Source organism: Staurois parvus, unplaced genomic scaffold (assembly GCF_062004578.1).
Source record: "Staurois parvus isolate SC_StPar_1 unplaced genomic scaffold, SC_StPar_1.0 ptg000025l, whole genome shotgun sequence".
NCBI classification, from domain to species: domain Eukaryota; kingdom Metazoa; phylum Chordata; class Amphibia; order Anura; family Ranidae; genus Staurois; species Staurois parvus.
This window is the reverse complement of record NW_028317821.1, coordinates 29,695,831-29,715,980: the sequence shown is the minus strand read 5'-3', so window position 1 is coordinate 29,715,980 and position 20,150 is coordinate 29,695,831. Positions and strand designations below refer to the sequence as shown.

Here is a 20,150-nt window from a genome sequence, read left to right as displayed (position 1 = left end):
CAGAGCATTATTTTGGTGGTATTTAATAACCAATGGGTTTTTAATTTTTAGCTAAACAAAACAAATAAAAAAAAGTTGAAAAAAAAATGTTTTCTTCGTTTCTGTTATAAAATTTTGCAAATAAGTATTTTTTTCTTCTTCACTGATGTGCGCTGATGAGGCTGCACTGATGGTCACTGATGAGGTTGAACTGATGGGCACTAATGGTCACTAATGAAGCTTCACAGAACGCGCCCCAGGGGGTGCTCTTGAGTTGCATTCTGGGAGGATGCCTATAGACGCTCTCCCGGAACAAGAGAGCCACACTGTAGCCGTCTTTTGGTATTAAAGTTAATAGACTGGCATCATAACTGTGCAGCCTTCCTTTGATAACTGGTGGATTCATGATCGGAAAAGGCTCTAAAGGCCAGGCACCTGGCTCACTGCAGACCGGAAAAGAATGCTAGGGTTTTGAGCAGCACAGCTCCTTGGAACCTTGAATTTTGTTTACCGTAGTTATTACTTTTCTATGGTTTTCTTTTGTAAATACACAACACAAAATTAAGCTGACGAGCATGGCTCTGGCTCTGGTTCAGGTTTGGTTCAGTTTCAGGGGTGTAGATAAGGGGGTCGATGCCCCCCAGAGCATCTGTCAATGGGGAAGTAGCTAGGTTAGTGTACCCTTTCAGGTGCATGACCGGGACAGGAGCTACACAGTCACTCTTTCCTGGATCATAATACATGTCAGTCCAAGTCCCAGCCTGTTAGTTTAGTATGCGGGCAGGTCGGGACTCAGAAGAGTGCAGGGTGATGTCATGAGGGAAGGACTTTAGAGGCAGCTTCAGCCACCCACTGGCTGAGGAGGCAGTAGGAAGTGGTGTAGCCTACAGGCTGCACCGCCCCCACTGCCTCCTCAGCCAATTGGTAAAGGGTGCTGTCCATCACTGCAGTTTAATGTTAATCCCGCTGGCTTCCTGTTAGTGCAGATGTAGGATGGAGCAGCAGCGCTGGATGCAGGAAGAAGCCTGCATGCACACAAGCCTGCATGCACACAAGCTACTGACCTGAACTGCAAGCAGTGAGGGTCTTCTGTCCTGTAATAATTGATAAGGTGAGGGAGAAGAGAACAAGAAACCATTTTTCCCCAGTTGGAAATGAAGGGGAAGGAGGAGCTGCTAGAAGTGGCTCCTGTACACTGCATAGCTGTCTTAATTTAACAACAGTTGCTTAGCTGAGGGGGTCAAAATGGAGACACCCCCTCCCCCCCAAAGGGGTCCTAAGGCTGATAGTGAATACACTGAGTTAGTGAAATCAAAGGAGGGAGCAGTGTCTTCCCGAGTGCTGTGCTCCCTGCCTCCCCCTATAGTGCAGTACCCGGCTGTGTGCATTGTAATTTTTAAAGTGTGTGTTCTCAAATGTGTGTGTCCACCCATCCCATGGCACTGCAGTGCATTCCACCAATCCCATAGCACTACAGAGCATTTCACTCATCCCATGACACATGGCAGAGCATTTCACCCATCCCATGACTATACAGAACATTTCACCCATCACATAGCACAGAAGAGCATTCCACCCATTCCATGACACACTGGGTGGGTGGGTGGATAATGTCACAATTTCCACCGCGAGCTAATCAGAAGAAGCCTTGTATTTGTTGCTAAAATACAAAGCGTCTTGTGAATGGCTGAGCACTCAACCTCAGTTTTGTTCTGGAAGAAGGGTGGGAAGTCCCTATCCTGCTGTTGGAACACAGCGCTGTATAATGTATGCAGCTGATGCTACATACAGTTTATCCAGCTCTGACAGCAAGTGCACCTATTAGTTAAGGAACCAGTTCATTTGTGCCCCACCCACCATTTGTCACATGTCACAGCGTGGGAGACACGCTTATTATTGTCCTCTGAGTACCTAAGGCTGAACAACCCCCCTGGAAAAAAATTTATCTATGGCCCTGTTCAGTTTAAGTTCAGATTTAAAAGATTAGGGGTAGATTTGCTAAACCTGGAGCACTCAGAATCTTGTGCAGCTGTGCATGGTAGCCAATCGGCTTCTAACTTCAGTTTGTTCCATTACACTTTGGCAATAACAGTTGGAAGCTGATTGTTTTCTATGCAGAGCTGCACCAGACTTTGCACTGTCCAGTTTTAGTAAATAACCCCCTAGTACATACACATGTATTGTCAGATCTTAGAGAACTGGTCCTTTAACACCATTACCAGGCATCAGCTGTTTACAGGACAAAATATATTCTGAACAAGCAAGGAATGCCTACATGTACCAACCTAGTCATCTCAGCATCAGAGTTGCGCAGACAAGTAGGTTGTCAGTATAAATACAGTACATATAATCTACTTACCATGTAGTTAGGTCTAAAGCAACCTAATAAAAACAAACAATTACTACCTGTCAACCAATCTCCATTATTCATAGAACTTTCCAGTAAGTTGTCTTATTATCTCAGCAGCGGTTTTCTATATGTAAATAAATGGTATTTATTAAGGAAACATGGCATTAGACATATTTACCTGGTTCAAATCCTCCAGATTAGCAAATAACCTAACCGGATCCACATCCAACAGAAGATCATTGTTCTGTAAGTGCTTTAGTGCATGCAAAAATATCTATAGTATAAAAAAAAAGCATAAGTGCAAAGTCAATTCAAGCAATAATTGAAGATGAATACAGTTTACAATAACTGATGAAAGTATTTAAAGGACAAGTTCACCTTTTGGACAAAAAAAAAAATGCACATTTTTTTGCACGTAAAGCATGGCGCCAGCGATCAGTAGATCGCTGGTGCCATGCAGGTCTCCCGCAGACCTGTCAGAATATCTGCTTGCTGTACGGGATGTACGGTCAAGCAGATATTCTGACAGGAAGCTTGAATGAACTACAACGGTGATCCTCAGCGCCGTGGTAGTTCATTGAAACCTACAAGCCCACAGCCGCCAAGGATGCTGGGACTTGCAGGCACTCATTCACAGAACTCTGAAGGAGCCAAGCACAGCCACACTGTTTTAAAATCTGACACATAGTTCACGGAAACTTCTCCCCATATTATCTGTCAGAGGGAGGGGGGGCAGCAGGCTCTGCTGCGGCTATGGGAACAAGTTACATGTTCCACCCTAAAAACGGGTGGAACATGTAACATCTTGCAAAGCTGAACTTATCCTTTAAACATGGTATGGTCCATTGCAAAGCTCTCAGACCAATAAATCCTGAGTTCTAATTGGTTAATTTATTTTGCCTACTGCTTGTTGTGTGTGTATAAAGCTGGCCAGACACTAATAGATTTTTGTACAAACATTCATAAGAAATTTCTCAATACATTTGCTAACTTGAAGAATGTCATTTGAAAGTACTTAAAATTTTCTTTTAACATTCAAATTTGGAGTGAATGGACTTTCCTGATGAAAAACCACATTCACTGTTAGAAATTTGTTTGTACAAGAAAAATGTTCCATCCCGCTCTTTCAAATTTTCTTGTCACTGTGGTCGAAACCAAACATTGATTTGACCTAACTAATGATTAGAAAATCAAATGTACATTCTAAAAATTAAAGATTCTGAACAAAATACAACTAGTGTATGGCCAGCTTAACTCATGTGTGCAAGCTATATTGATCTAATTCCTCAGGAGTTCCTCATTCCTCAGAAGAAAGGCATTACAAATCTCAGCTGAGCATGCATGTTAATACCTATGGCAAGGAGCACAGGAGGAATGTTGACAGCTACTGGAGGAATCCTTCAGCAGATTATCTCTGTAAAAAGAAAATAACACTTCCCTCCTTGCAGTTTGAGTGTGCATCTGACCATAGACATAGGTGTGGAAATAAATGAACTGGGCAATTATCTATCAGTAGCTTTGCAGGTCACAGAATAAATGCATAAATAATGTGGCCTGTAATTAAAGTGGTTATAAACCTCAGACATGAAATCTGGACAAAGCATATCCCTCTACAGTGTGAACTCACCTCAATCCAGAGCACCAACTGCCATTTCCGTCTGCTGCCCTGTTCCTCTTCTATCTACATGAGTCACTTCTGACAAGTTTTCCTGACACCAAGAGAAAAAAGGTGACCGGGGAGGGAGCTCCACCACACGACCTGTGATTGACAGCCACAGCTCTAATCGTGTGTACTGTGTGAAGGGTGTGTGTGTTCCTTCATTCCAATCAGCTCTCAGAGCTCTCCTCACTGAGCTCTGCAGAATGTTACGCCTCTGGCTTTTTGGAAGCTCCTACAAGCTATATAAATTTTGCACTGTGAACGGCTGTAGAAAAGAGAGGACTGCATGCAAACAAGCACAACGTATGTAGGAGGATTTGTTTCATCTCTGTGTATCACCTACTGTTAGTCACTTCACTGAGTATATGTGAAGGTTTAAAACCACTTTAAAGGTAAACCTACACAGCACTGTAGAGTATCATTCAATTGGGGAATCTTTATTATAGCAGATTTCATAAGGATTCCAAAAGTATATTGTCACCAACTTATCTGAAAGTAAGATTGCTGTCTGAATACTCAGGGCTGCTCAAAAACAAACCTTCTATTACTAAACCTTCAAAAGGGAAAGCAGACCAGTCTGTTAAAAAAACAGCCTTCTGAATCATTAAACTAGTGCAATACAGCAATCTAGTCCTGTATTGTACTAATAGCTCTGAAGTCTTTTTTAATCTTTTTGACAAGATGTAGCTGGGTGGAGGGAGCAGAATGTCAAAGTGTGAATGACAGACACCTTATTGTGAAACATAATTTTTTTTATGTTGGCTTGCCAGTAGGTGATATTTCTCAAATGTGAATTTAAAATTATCGGCCTCGTAAATTCAGACATTTTCCTTTCTATTTTAGTTACAATTAAAATGGCAGCATTTTGAAATGACACATAATGATAAACTGTTTGCTTTACCCACATTTTGGAAAAGGAAGGTCAGCATGGTCACTTCCAGCATTCAAGAGTTCCAGACAGGTGTATAAAATCAAGCACCTAGGCATGCAGACTGCTTCGACAAACATTTGTAAAAGAATGGGTCGCTCTCAGGAGCTCAGTGATATAAAGTGTGATACCGTGATAGGTTGCCACCTGTGCAATAAGTCCATCCGTGAAATTTCCTTGCTACTAAATATTCCACGGTCAACTGTTAACTGGAAACAAAGGGGAAGCAACTGGGAACAGCAGCAACTCAGCCATGAAATGGTAGGCCACGTAAAATGACAGAGGGGTCTCAGCCCATGCTGAAGCGCATAGTGTGCAGAAGTTGCTGTCTGCAGAGTCAATAACTAAAGACCTCCAAACTTCATGTGGCCTTCAGATTAGCACAACATGGGTTTCCATGGCCGAGCAGCTACATCCATGCCTTACATCACCAAGTGCAATGCAAATCGTCGCATGCAGTGGTGTAAAGCATGCCACCACTGGACTCTAGAGCAGTGGAGACATGTTCTTTGGAGTGATGAATCACGCTTCTCTGTCTGGCAATCCGATGGCCATATCTAGGTTTGGCGGTTGGCAGGAGAATGGTACTTTCCTGACTGCATTGTGCCAAGGTTAAAGTTTGATGAATTATAGTGTGAGGCTGTTTTTCAGGGGTTGGGCTTTGCTCCTTAGTTCCAGTGAAGGAAACTCTTAAGGCATTTAATAGCTATAAACAGTCTACATTTCCCAAGCCCTATACATTTTGAGAGCTAATTTCAAAATCAAAAAATTAGGGACATTCAATAAAGAAAATAATCTGTAACTAAACTCACCATGTTCAGAACTAGTAAATGCTCCAAAAAATAAGTGCATTCTGAGGTAAATAGCTCCCATACCGACTGTTGCCTTTTCCTATTTACTGCACTAGGAACCCCTTTAGGTTCAATCTGATGCATGTTTCTGAATTCTTCCCAAGTTTTATCCTGTATTTAGAAAAAACAGCATAATAAACTCTCTACGTTGATCTACCAAACAAATATAAAATGTTTTACAAATTATTGAAATATGAACAGAATACAAGAATACAGTAGAATTAATTGGATGTGACAAATACCAAACAGAATTATTCTGGCAGGATTTAAAACTAGCTCTAGATACGCAAACAAACATTTGTATGGATTACAATCCTACAGGAACTTAAAGTGTATCTATGGCCAAAATATAAAATCATGTTAATTTCCAAATTGTATTTCAATTATTTCTAGCCTACTCCTATTAATTTGAATGATCTTGAAGTTTGTACACTTACTTTGTGATGATCCCCACACATTTATTTCCTTGAATTCTGTGACATATACTGACTATGCTAATACTGCTGTCACAGAATTAACAAAGCCTTCCCTCTGGACTACAGAGGTGCTGAAAGGAGGAGTTTTGAGAAGGTGAAGTTAGTACAGGTAGCATTGCTTATAAGCAGCAAGGTACCATGGGATATGTAGTCCTTAGAAAGTAAACAGCAGAGTAGAAGCTGCAAAGCATGCAGGGAATCCAGGAAATTGTGGAAAGCGATGGCCAGCAGACAGGCAGCGCTCACAACATGAAAGGAGATTTTCAAGTAAACATATTGGATTGTCAAAAATAATGATTGTTTATATTGTTATTACAATACTGATATTATGGAATGAAAGTGTATACTGTGACCATAGAATTCTTTTAAAACTACAATGTGTACTTAGTATTAATATTACTATTTGTGCAAAATATTTATTAAAGTTCAGCCATAAGCATTTTTTGTACATTCTGGATAGAAGATGAAAAGCTTAGAGCTTCTGTTTTTGGACCTTCAGAGAGATTCTCCCTCACTGTCCATCTACAGTATAAGATTGTTAGCTTGTCATAAAGTGAAGGGAAATCTGCAGACTGCATAAAACCTGAAATCGATTCTAAGTGTTCCAAACTCTAGCCAAAAAAAGAAAAAACATTTTGGCTGGAGTTGAGCTTTAATAACGCTCAACAGTTCCAAATGTATTTGTTGTTTTCATTTCACAGTATGTTACTAGCCACTTAGGCTTTGCAACAATACCTTGACATTATAAAAATTGTATTCACTGAAATCTGGTATCTTGAAAGAAGAGAGGCAATTTTCCAAATCTGAAATCTGTTTCTGTTTCCCCTTGATAAACTGAAAAGAAAATAAGCAACAGGCATGTAATCTTTACAGTACAATAAACTGCTGATATACAGTACAGTGTAGAATATATTAATCCTGTTCATAGCTGACTAAAGATTAACAAATCAATCAGCCAGGTTTGAGACTTATAGTAAACTGGGCTTTTTCTCATCAGTAAGATATCTGAAAACAGTTTCTAGATACTGGACCCCCTTGCAGGACTCTGTAAAAAAAAACAAAAAAAAAATCCCCCTTAAAGGCCACCAGTGTGGCCCACCAGATTGGTATTTCCAAAACAAGAGGACTGCAAATATGCAGACCCCCGGTTATGCGGATATCACCGTGCATGCCCTTTAACCCTTGCAGTGCTTGAAAATGTCCTACACCATAAAAAAACAGCCTAATGATATTTAAACAAATAAACTGTCCTGGTAGAGGGTAGAATGATTTTTATTTTAAAACTTTTATCTCCAAGTAACAATTAGGCTGCATTCTCTCTTTCGCATAACAGAAACAATTGTTTCCACTAGCAAATTTGTTTGAGTGATTTGCACATGATTTTGCATGGTACATAAGGCCAGGCAAATCACCAGAATGGGCTGCCCTATGCGCTTTTGTCACCGAAAAGAAGCTCCTGCTCCTTTTGAGCAACAAGCTTCCCATGATTTTTTAAAGGCTCGTTTAGCCATTAACAATCGCAGTAGAAACACATCGCATTTGGGTTGCCATTAAGGGATAATGGCACCCAAACCCATTTTGTGCATTGTGCAGCGATTGCCATGAGATTCCAAATCACGAAGTGTGAATGGAGCCTGAAGACCATTGCTAAAACAAACGCATAAAAAGAAAATTATATACTCACTGATGTTTTCTTAGAGAAAGGCCATTTTGGTTTCTTAGCATCTAGTTAAAAAAAAAAAAAAAAGGGTTATTAATATCTTCATTTTCACCATTTACAGTACGTGTTTTCTATTCCTGATGTATTAAATTAGGAGTAATTGCTTTCTATGTGTAATTATAGTAAAGGCTGACATCTTAGGAATATACATTTTACCTAAAAAAACAGGTTGACCAAACCTGTCAAATCAAAATAGTAGTGAGGAACTATATAACACACAACTGTTTGTGTCTGTTAAAAATAATCACAAAGCTATAACTTCTTTTCTCCAATTAGAAAATGATGACGGTCATAGACCACCATGTACGTTCTGTTTACTATACCATTAGACCAGTCTCCAAAGACACAAGACTAAAGCTAAACATTAACAAGACAAACATCACAAACCTAGCCAATTCAAAAGCAGCCTATCAAGAAAAATATTCCATGTGCTCATATGACAAGCTCTGTCCCTCTTCTCCAACATTTGTTTTTGTAGGTGGGTTTTAAAAGTGCACAGAATAGTGCTCTCATAGCACAACGTTGTGACACGTAAGCGCTGTTCTGCAATACATGGTTAGCCCAGATTGTACAACGATGCCAAGCCCAAGGATGTATCAATGACAGGTTCCTAGGTTTACAGGAATTTGTTGACTATCGTTCAACCAGGAGCTGGGGGAGCAATCAGTGGCAGGGCAGATCAGTGTTTTTCAAAGCTAGAGGGCACAATCATGTTGGATCTGAGCTTTAAGGAGTATGTATAGCCATTGTTTTTAGTTAGAGCACGAAAGAATTAAAACCCATGGAAGTCTTGTACACACGATGAGATTACCAGATGAATGATTGTCTGTTTTTTATTGCATGCTTGTCTCATATCAAAAATTAAGAGGTTACTAAAGTTATGAAAATTCTCTTACGGCAGAATACATCTTTGGAAGTAATGTAATGCATTGCATTGTAATGTATTCTTTAGTTTCTGATTATGAGTGGTCTTGGTCTTCCAAGTTTTTTTCAGATGAATGCTGTACTGATTAAATGAAAATCATTCGTTCTAGTATTGTACAAGAAAAAGTTTTGTGTTTGTCCCTTCGGGTAATTTTTCATGAACGGTCATGATTGGCTCTCGAAAGCTGTGCACTATCAGATTATCGGACAATCGCTCTGAAAGTGGTATTTTCTGTTCGTGTGTATATCAGAATTTCTGTGAGAGGAACTATATTTCCATCTTTTCTGTAGCTGAAATCATGGTTGTTTTAAACTGAATAGGCCCACAAACCCAGGGTCATTTCAGGTCTCAGTTCATGCAAGAGACAATCTCTTTCCCAACTGAGATAGTTTGTTATTTTGCAAGTGAAGGGAGTACAGAATTGGGAAAAGCAAGGACAACTCTCAGTGCTGGAACAATGGGTTTATGTCCTATTTACTGCACCTGGAACAAATGAACAATATTTACCAGCCTTTCCATGTCCCATAAACATAAACTATGGAAACACCTTGTATGTGACAAGGTAGACTTGTGAACACAACAAATTAACAGCCTAGTCATTCAATGACTCACCATTGTTTCAGCTTTGGGAAGGTAAACAAGAGACAAAACACCTCTCATTAAATGGACATTATACAGATGGAGTTTGTAACTATTTATATGTTCAAACTATCCATATAACATAAGCTGTTTACATGGATTATCTATTGCAAGTTATAAGGTCAAGACTTTCATGACAGTGTGTGTACACTGCATATCTATCAATGCCTGCTTATGGACAAATGGGTTATAAATCCCTTTTTCTGGACAAAACCATTAGAAATATCATGGACATATGTTTAAGTATGTGATTTTAAATTGTAACACAATGTGGCAAGGTATCTATAAAAGATTTTATCTTGACACCTCCCATTGCTAGAAAGGATTTCTAAATATTAAAGTTGTTATGTGTAATCCCATTATACATTTAGTGTGTTGAAATGTATCTTTTTGCAGAAATAATGTATGTGTGCTGCCATATCTATCTATCTATCTATATACACACACATATATACACACACACAGTGCACCCCTTTTGAAAAGTAAGATTTTAATCAATATCTCAATGAACACATGAACAATTTCCAAAATTATGACAAAACTGAGTTTTAAAGAACGTTTGTTTAGCTCATTACATAAAAGTAAGGTTAATAATATAACAGACTACAAAATCTTCAATTCTATTCAAGTTAGTTGACACAAAAATGAATACACCCCAGCACAAGAACTACTCCATCTAGTATTTTGTATGACCTCCATGATCTGTCAGGACAGCACCAAGTCTTATAGGCATGGAATTAACAAGTTGGAGACATATTGCAACATCTATCTTTCTTCATTCTTCAAGAACGACCTCTTTTAGAGCCTGGATGCTGGATGGAGAGTGATGCTCAACTTGTCTTCAGAATTCCCCATAGGTGTTCGATTGGGTTCAGATCTGTAGACATACTTGGTCACTGAATTACTTTCACCCTGTTCCTCTTCAGAAATGCAACAGCTGCCTTAGATGTGTGTTTTGGATCATTCTCATGTTGGAAACATGCACGACAACCAAGGGCATGGAGTGATGCTAGCATCTTCTCTTCTTTTCAATAAAGAGCAGTATGTGTGAATTCATGATACCATCAATAAAATGCAGCTCCTCGACACCAGCAGCACTCATGCAGCCCCACAGAAGGACACTACCACCACCATCTTTCACTGTAGGCACCATGCATTTTTCTTTGCACTCCTCACCTTTGCGACACCATACAGTTTTGAAGCCATCAGTTCCAAAAACATCACTCTCATCACTCCAGAGTACAGAGTCCCAGTAGTCTTCTTTTTCAGCATGGGCCCTGGAAAATTCTAGGTGGGCTTTTTTGTGCATGGGCTTTAGGGAAGGCTTCCTTCCTGGATGACACCCGTGCATGCCATTCCTCTGCAGTGTACTCTGTATTGTGTTACGGGAAACAATCACTCCAGTTTGGCTTTCTACTTCTTTAGCTAACTGCAGTGATCTTGCATGGCGATTCTTCTTAATTAGAATTTTGTTGTCTAAAATTTAGCTTTGCTCCTAAGGCTTTCATTGGGGTGTATTCATTTTTGCAACATGGTCTTGAATGAATTTGTTGGGAAAAGTACTTTTTTGTGTTTGCAAATTAACAAATCTTGTTTGCAATCAATGGCCCACATTTGTGGGAGTACTTTGTAGTATAGTGTCCCATAGAAAATATTGGTTTTAAAAGCACAGTCAAGATTTTCTGACAAATCTGTTGGGGCATACTCATTTGTACTGATATATATATATATATATATATAGTGTTTATGTCTCTCTCTCCTCTATGTGCATAAATAATATTTTAATTGGTGTGTGTGTGTATATATATATATATATATATATATATATATATATATAGATATATATATATATAAAAATAATCTACAACTCTTTTCAGTTAAGGTTTTACATTAGGAATAACATATCTGCTCTCCAAGACATTTATACAGTTGTCACAATTTGTTGTAGTGAAATATTAATCTTTCCTTATAACAAATTAGTTACTTCAGTATCCAAGTAAACTCAAAATAGACAGGAATTGTCTTAGAGTGACACTCAGTGGCAAAAGGGTGATAATACAAAAACAAACATTAGGTGGAGTTTTAGACAAATTCAAGAGTAGCTGATATATTCAAATTTTATGAATGTATTGTGTGCCAATAGATAAATAGGAAAGTCAGGAAGACCAGATCCGAGGCGATCGCAGCAATCCGTATGTTCATTGGGCACACTGCACTCACACAAAACCCATCCGACCACCCAAGAGACTGTACATCTGCTCATACTCGGGACACAAAATTCCAGCCTGTCTAGACACCATTTTGTGGAAGCTTAAGTCCACCCACCAATTGGCAGCTATCTTTGGTTTACCTGATACTTGGAGGGTAATTATAATCTATATTCTGGTTATTTTGCTTGACTAGATGAATAAGCTTATTGTCATTTTTCTTGGTGTAACCTATTTGTTCTCCATAACCACTTAAGTTTATAGATTTTATTTTAGTGTTAATATTGGTTTTTGTTCTTGGGCCATATTGGCATACAGTTTTGAGTAGTTTGATGCTTATTCCTTCTGCAGGGGAATAACCGTTGAAATTCGGTAAAAACATAGACTATAGTTATTATGTCTATTGGAAGAAATGAATTTTTGATTTTTGTCAAAATATATATATATATATATATATATATATATATATATATATACACACACACACACACACATACAATTGCTACTTACAAATATTGTAATGTTTATGCAAATTATCTTGGTGTCTATGTGCATTACAATCGGCTATTATATTATGTGTTGTAAGTGACTTATGTAAATAAATATTAATTTATTTCATAATCGAGTCATTATTCACATAGCTCTGATTTGTGTTCTCAAAGGATTTTGTTTGACTAAAAGTTAACTCAGAATTATTCATTAAGTCAGTTAAATTATTTTTATAATTTATTGTTATATTTAGAAGCACCTTTAACTGACTAAATTAATTGTCCAGGCATTTCCTGGTATGACATGTATTAGGATCATTATCACAGGGACAGAAAGTGATAGGAAATCCAAAATTTTACAATTTCACTAGAACCTCAATTGGGACACTTGTTCCATTAATAATTCTTACAATATTTCTTTATCTTCACAGCCCTGCACGAGGCACACAAGTAATCAGCCATATGAATGAGACCTAAGTAACTACCCACCATGCCCAAAAGATTTTTTTATTCCACAAATTTAAATTTGTATGCTACAAGGGGCCCAAGGATATCTTTTATGCCCCATACAGTCATGGCCAAAAAATATTGGCACCTCTGCATTTCTTTCAGACTTTGCCCAGAAAACTGTTGCAATTACAAATGCTTAGGCATTCTCATATGTTTATTTTGTTTATTTGTATTGGTATGACACAAAAAAAGTGAAGAAACAAAGAGCCAAATCTGACACATTCCACACAAAACCCCAAAATGGACTGGAAAAAATTATTGGCACCCTCAATTTAATATTTGTTAGCACACCCATGGGAAAGAAAATGAAATCAATCGCTTTCTGTAAATCACCGTTGAGTTTCTTACACCTCTCTACTGGAATTCTGGACCACTCTTCTTTCACTAACTGCTCCAGGTCACTCATATTAGAAGGGTTCCTTTTCCCAACTGCTGTTTTGAGATCTCTCCACAGGTGCTCTATGGGATTGAGATCTGGACTCTTTGCTGGCCAGTACTCTACAGTGCTTTGTCTGAAACCATTTCTGGATGCTTTTTGACGTGTGCTTTGGGTCACTGTCCTCTGTAAGACCCTGACCTCTGACAGAGAACCAACTTTCTGACATTGGGCCATACATTGCACCCCAGAATCTTTTGGTAGTCTTCAGATTTCATAATGCCATGCACACAGCCAAGACATCCAGTGCTTGAAGCAGCAAAGCAACCCCAAAGCATCAGTGAAACTCCAACATGTCTGACTGTAGGGACTGTATTCTTTTCTTTAAAGGCCTCATTTCTTTATTCAGTAGAATGATGGGCTTTACCAAAAAGCTGAAATTTTGCTTCAACTGTTCACAGCACATTCTACCAAAAGAATTTTGGCTTCCTTAGGTGAGTTTTGGCAAACTCCAATTTGGCTTTCTTATGTTTCTGTGTCAACAGTGGGGTCCCCCTGGGTCTCCTACCATAGCATCCCTTTTTATTCAGCTGGTGACATATAGTGTGAACTGACACAGTTGTACCCTGTGCCTGAAGGTCAGCTTGAATTTGTCTGGAAGTTGATCAAGGTTCTTTATCCACCATTCTAACAATCCTTCATTGCAATCTTTGATCAATTTTTCTCTTTTGTCCATGTCCAGGGAGATTAGCTACAGTGCCATGGGCTGTAAAGTTATTGACAATGTTGCGCACAGTGGACACAGTGCTCTCCTTCTCTTCTCCATGCGGCACACTGAGACACACAACAGAAAGGTTAAGTCAAATTTTCACCATTTTACCTGGTTGCCGGTGTGATACCTATATTGTCAGCACCTGTTAATTGATACAGGTGAGTTTCATTATAAATTACAGAAGCATCACAAACTTGGAATGCAAATATTTCTTACAATTTTGAGAAGGTGCCAACAGTTGTGTCCAGTCCATTTTTGGAGTTATGCGTGGCATGTGTCAGATTTGGCTTTTTGTGTCATACCAATACAAACAAAAGAAATACACGTAAGAATGCCTAAACATTTGCAATTGCAACTATTTTCTGGCAAAGTGGTGCATTATCTGACAGAAATGCAGGGGGTACCAATATTTTTGGCCATGACTGCATATAGCTTGATTGGGTCTATTGTCTGTAAAACGTGTAGGTACTCCATGGAACCCTAGTTGAAAAATCACCCTAGTGTAGGTTAAAACAAAATTTTAAAATAAGGAAATTAAGTGCATAAACCGCTATGGGATTTATCTGCATCTTATGCAGTATTACTAGATGAGGCTATACCCAAGCCAAACTTCATCCAAAGGCAGACTATTTCAGACAGATTATTTGGCACTTCATGAACTTACCTGCATTAGGCAACCATGGAGCATTGTACATATAATCAGAGGCGCCATCTGACACCAAAAGATCTCCTGGAAAAACCTCCAGACCAGGTATGCTTAGCACTACTGAACTGCGTCGCCTTTCACTCTGTCTTTAAAAATAAAATAATATCATTTAGTAATAGTTGTTACAGTTAAAAGTGTAAGCCATTTGAGTTCCTTTAGGGTATATGCTATACTCATATACCTTTTACTAACTTCTGTAGGACATGGGTACTACAGCTAGTATAAGCATCAATAATATGTTTTTATAGCAAATTAGATTTTAGACCATCCACCTTATGTTTCTTATCATCGTACACATAATAAGTACATACAACTCATTATTAATATATTGGACCATAGGCTTTCATCAAGGTCTGGTCACAATGCTGGTAGCATTTTACAAACCAAATATGTGAAAGTTCAAAGTTCTCCGCAGACATTAAAGCTTATTTCAGCTAATACTCTCTGACTGACAAGTGTTAATTACTTTTAACACAGGTAGTTGTGGGCCTTTCCCTGATTATTTGCCTAACTGCTTTGATGAAGGAAGATTACTACTTATCTTTATTAAAATTCCGGTATAATTGAAAAAGTAGAATGTCTCTACGACAAGAAAATTTCTTAATGGTGGCTTTTACATTTCTGGCAAGAATTTAGTGGAACTTGTCCTGCAATTGTTACACTTTTCACAGTATGGGTAAATCAGAGGTATTCTCCTCCACTGGACATTCCTATTATTATGTCGCGTTACAAGACACAGTTTGGAAACCCTTTGAAATTATCTGGATTTCTGCATGAGTGCCTACTAAAATAAAGTCTGATCTCCTTCCACATCACAGTAATAGACAAACACAATATGCCTAAATTAGTAATATACAAACAGTAGTCTCTTGTGTCTTTATTAAACGGAACCTAAAAAGGTTTGGGGTCAATTTTTTTTTTAAAGCTTAAACTATTTAAAAGGAAATTTTCATATCTTGTGTTTAGTATTTATACAAAATATTAACATTAGAGGCTTTCTAAATATAGACCACAGATTAAAGGATACGTTCACCTTTGAAACAGGTTACATGTTCCACCCATTTTTAGGGTGGAACATGTTCCCATAGCCGCAGCAGCGCCCGCCGCCCCCCTCCGTCTGACAGATAGTACAGAGAGAAGTCTCCCCGTACTGTCAGATTTGAAAACGGCATGGCCTTGTGGTGCTCCGCCCACACGGACACGTCACTCACTAACAGAGTTCTGCGAATGAGGGCCTACAAGATCCGGCAGCTTTAGCGGCTGTTGACTTGTACTTTTCAATTAACTACCACGGTGCTATGGAGCACCTGGTAGTTCATTGAAGCTTCCTGTCAATATATTTGCTTGACCGTACAACCCGTACGGCAAGCAGATATTCTGACAGGTCTGCAGGAGACCTGCATGGCATCAGCAATCTACTGATCACTGGTGCAATGCTTTCCAGGCTCCTCTGGATCAAAATAATAAATGCACATTTTTTTATCTGCAAAAAAATGTGCATTTATTATTTTTGTCCAAAAGGTGAACTTCTCCATTAAGCTGTATTTAGACTCTGAACTATAAGAGGCCCTTGGAGCCCTAGCTCTATTTTTTAACAAGATGGAAAACCATTTCCCACAGGCAGGATATGTCATTATTGTGAATGATCACACAAAGAGGTGGATGGTAGAGGCACTGTGGCTGTTAAAACCTGCTACATTAATATAGTCAGATCAATTAAAATTCAGTGGTAAAACTGTATTTCATATATACACAGGCTAGGTGCACCCTTAAAGGACAAAGGTCACGTTAAAAAAAAATAATAATAAATGCCCTTTTTTTGCAGTTAAAAAAATGTGCATTTACTTTTTTTTTGGAGCCTGGAAAGCATTGCACCAGCGATGAGCAGATCGCTGGTGCTATGCAGGACTCCTGCAAACTGTCAGTCTATCTGCTTGCCCGTACATCCCATACGTCTGACAGAAAGACTCAATGACCTGCCACAGTGTTCAACAGCACCATGGTGGTTCATTGACAAATACAAGCCGAAGGCCTCAAAGGATGTTGGAACTTGTAGTTCATTCATTCATAATGACACAGTCGTGTAGGCAGCACCCCACACGACCTCGCTGTTTTCAAAAACTGACAGCTAGTACAGGGAACTTCTCCCCGTACTGCTGTCATAGGAAGAGGGGGGATCAGGCAGCGGAGGGAACATGTTACATTTTCCACCCTAAAAACATGTTTTCAAAGGTGAACTTATCCTTTAAGCCTGGTATACACAGGTAGTTTTTTCTTCTGTTCATCGCTGTGGGCTGAACGAAAAAAAAACTGGGGAACTTGCAAGGAGCTAAGAGATTTCCTCACTGCACTATTGTGTTCTGACAGGGGGACTGCCCTTTCCAGCAGGACCGTTTGACAGAAGCCGGACTTTAGGCTGGTTTCTGAGGGACAGGCCGCTGTTCACAAGGGCCGAATGTCGACCGGTTTCTGTTGAATCCAGATGATATTGGCCGATATTTGGCCTGTGTGTACCAGCCTTTACGTGAGTGCAGAATAGAGTGTAAATCGCATGGATTCCCACACATGCAGGCACCCACAGGCATAAACTGCTGCTCTTTAGCAGATATACGGAGGTGTCGGTAATTCTTATTGGCACCTCCACGCATCTAAAAACGCAGCATGTTTTTAGGTGTGGGAAGCCACTTGCTGCAAGAGTGATTTAAAAAGGTGCAGGGACCTTTTTCCTTAGTTTCCCCACAGGTACAGCAGTCCATTCGAATTAGTGGGCCGTTGAGCCCAAGCAAACGTGGCCCGCAAGAATCACATACACTCTTCTACCACTTTATTAGGGACACCTTGCTAGTGCCAAGAAAATATTTCCCACACCATTACACCACCACCACCAGCCTGAACTGTTGATACAAGGCAGGATGGACCTATGCCTTCATGTTCTTTACTCCAAATTCTGACCCTACCATCTCAATGTCGCAGCAACCAGTCTGCCCATTCTCCTCCAACATCAACAAGATATTTTCGTCCACACAACTGCCGCTCACTGGACATTTTCTCTTTTTCTGGCCATTCTCTGTAAACCCTAGAGATGGTTGTGTGTGAAAATCCCAGTAGTTCATCAGTTTTTGAAATACTCAGATCAGCCCCTCTGGCACCAACAACTGTGCCACTAAGTCACTTAAATCCCCTTTCTTTCCCATTCTGATGCTCAGTTTGAATTTCACCAAGTGGACTTCACCACATCCACATGCCTAAATGCATTGAATTGCTGCCATGTGATTGGCTGATTAGCAATTTGTGTTACCAACCAATTAAACAAGCGTACCTAATAAAGTGGCCAGTGAGTATATATGTGATACTAGCAGAAATACAGATTTTTTTAAGCTACATCCATTCTGCTTGTCTCTTGAGCTACATTGAAATAATATTTACAATCTCAGTAGTTGTTAGCTCCTGTCAGTATTCAAACAAACAGTCTTTATCTGTCTAGCCTTTTTTTGTTTATACCATATTGTCTATGTTTGTCTTGATTAACATTTTCTATTTATTTTCCATGTATGTCTTTATGTTTGTTTGATCAGTCTGTACCTGTTCTGTCTTTACTACCATTGCCAACTGACCCTAGAGTTTTATCATTTTGCAATGCACAGTGCTTAAAGTAAACAATTGGACAATGTATGGGATACTAGCAGCTAAAAAAAACCCATCAAGACACCATCGTTGGATGAATATTTTAAATTGATCTCCCATTACTTTTCCACATTGTGCAGATAATACTGTAATTATAGCACCATAGTAAACACACTATGATACACATTCCAGGCAATACAAAAAGTTCTTTATTCCATAAACTGTATTTATGCAGCACATGGTACAGGCCCTTAAAATGAACCTGTGCTTTGCACATGCAGGGCAAAGCAAATATTTAACTCAATGCAAAACTGTAGGCTCACTGCCCTTTTCCATAATGTGTATGATTTGAACATTATGGCGGACTCCACACTTGGTTTGGCCTTTTTCAGTACTAACAGTTCAGAGCTGCTCCTTGCTAATCCGCATGCCTCCCCTTACAGGTTTGCATTCTTCCTCTATGGCCATTGATGATGTATTCGTTCTGACAATTGGGTGAAAGTAAAACGTGCAATGCACATGTGCCACAGGGAGTGTACACTGAGAAAAATTTCTAGGTGCAGGACAAATGGTTTTTGGCAGAAGAGACGAAAAAAAAATCCTAGAGGGTTTTTTTTCTTGTACGTTATGCATTAATTGCAGTCCTACCCAGCTTTGCATAGTTCCCATTCCCCCACAGCTCTATTCGGTGGCCAGCAGCAAAAAGTACACAGCACTTCTGAGTATGGGAAGTATGTTCCATGCGGCCGTTCCTCAGTAACAATCCTGCTGCTTGTGCTTGGCCACTCTATAAACTTTCATTGCTTTATGAATAATCATGCATTAGTAATATAATAATGCAGCATTCTGCACAAGCCATTGCACACCAGTGACAAATGTATGAGACAATCTAGAGTTCAGTACATTTATGAACTGTCAGCTAAAATGTAATTTGTGTTTACAAGACTTAATGTGTTGATGTGTAAAGCAGTCATATATGAAAGAAGACCTATCACTTTCATAGATGTGGCTGATTCCTATGATTACTGTAGCAGTTTACAAATCAAATATGTGAAAGATCAAACTTCCCCACAGACCATAAAGCTTTTTTTGTTAGCGAACACTCTCTGACAGACAAGTGTTCATTAACTTTAACGAGGAAGTTGCTGACCATTCTCTGATTATTTATCTAACTTTTTTGATAAAGGAAGATCACTACTTTTCTTTAATTTCTTTATCTTTATCTTATCTGTACAGATATCTCAGTTATAGTATTTCATGTTTTCAACAATGGAGCCGGCCATAGATGGATCAAACCTCATCTGGTTCAGCAGAGACCGGCCAACATTCAATCCATCTATGGGATCCATCAATCGACTTGGGTACAACCAGCTTGTCAGATTTTTAGAATTCGATTACTGCCTGCAGCTAGCAGTAATCATTGTATTCTGCCAACCAGAAGGCTCCCCAGAACACAAAAGCACTGCAGGAGGCATTTCCCCATCAACGCTGAGTGTGTTGATGGGGGAATCGTGCAATTTTCTTTTCTTCCACCTGTGGTGGAAGGAAAGAAAATTGATTCATCTATGGCTTGCCTAAGACAGTGAACATTCGCCTAAAACACTGGAGAAGTCAAAATAATACAATGAACAAGGATTTGGGAAATCCCATTAACAAAGCCTATGGCTTAGTTAATATTGAACATGATTTGTACTGTATTGTTATTTTAATGACATGTGAAATAAAATACACGATTATTGGTTATTCATAGGAAATTAGGTGGGCACTGATGTTTATCTCTTAAAAGTAGTTTACAAAGGTTTTTTCTGTGTCAATTCTTTTTTGAATGTGCTGTACATGTTAAAGAGATTAGCTTGATGTTAATTATTAGAGTGAATATTGATAGCCATACACAAAACAATGAAAATTAAACAATGACAAAATCAATAGTTTAAACAGT

General features: G+C 39.0%; 1 protein-coding gene across 5 annotated transcripts in view; it reads right to left on the bottom strand.

The window, feature by feature from the left end:
- PLEKHG7 (pleckstrin homology and RhoGEF domain containing G7) overlaps positions 1-20,150 on the bottom strand; it is a 138,771-nt gene that overhangs the window by 37,143 nt on the left and 81,478 nt on the right. For all 5 annotated transcript variants that reach the window (XM_089652657.1, XM_089652640.1, XM_089652631.1 and 2 more), the window contains 5 exons: positions 14,546-14,673; positions 7,929-7,969; positions 6,980-7,078; positions 5,730-5,879; positions 2,508-2,603 (listed from right to left, as the gene is read on the bottom strand). In XM_089652657.1, coding sequence (XP_089508783.1) covers positions 2,508-2,603; positions 5,730-5,879; positions 6,980-7,078; positions 7,929-7,969; positions 14,546-14,673 — 514 coding nt within the window. The remainder of the gene's footprint in view (positions 1-2,507; positions 2,604-5,729; positions 5,880-6,979; positions 7,079-7,928; positions 7,970-14,545; positions 14,674-20,150) is intronic.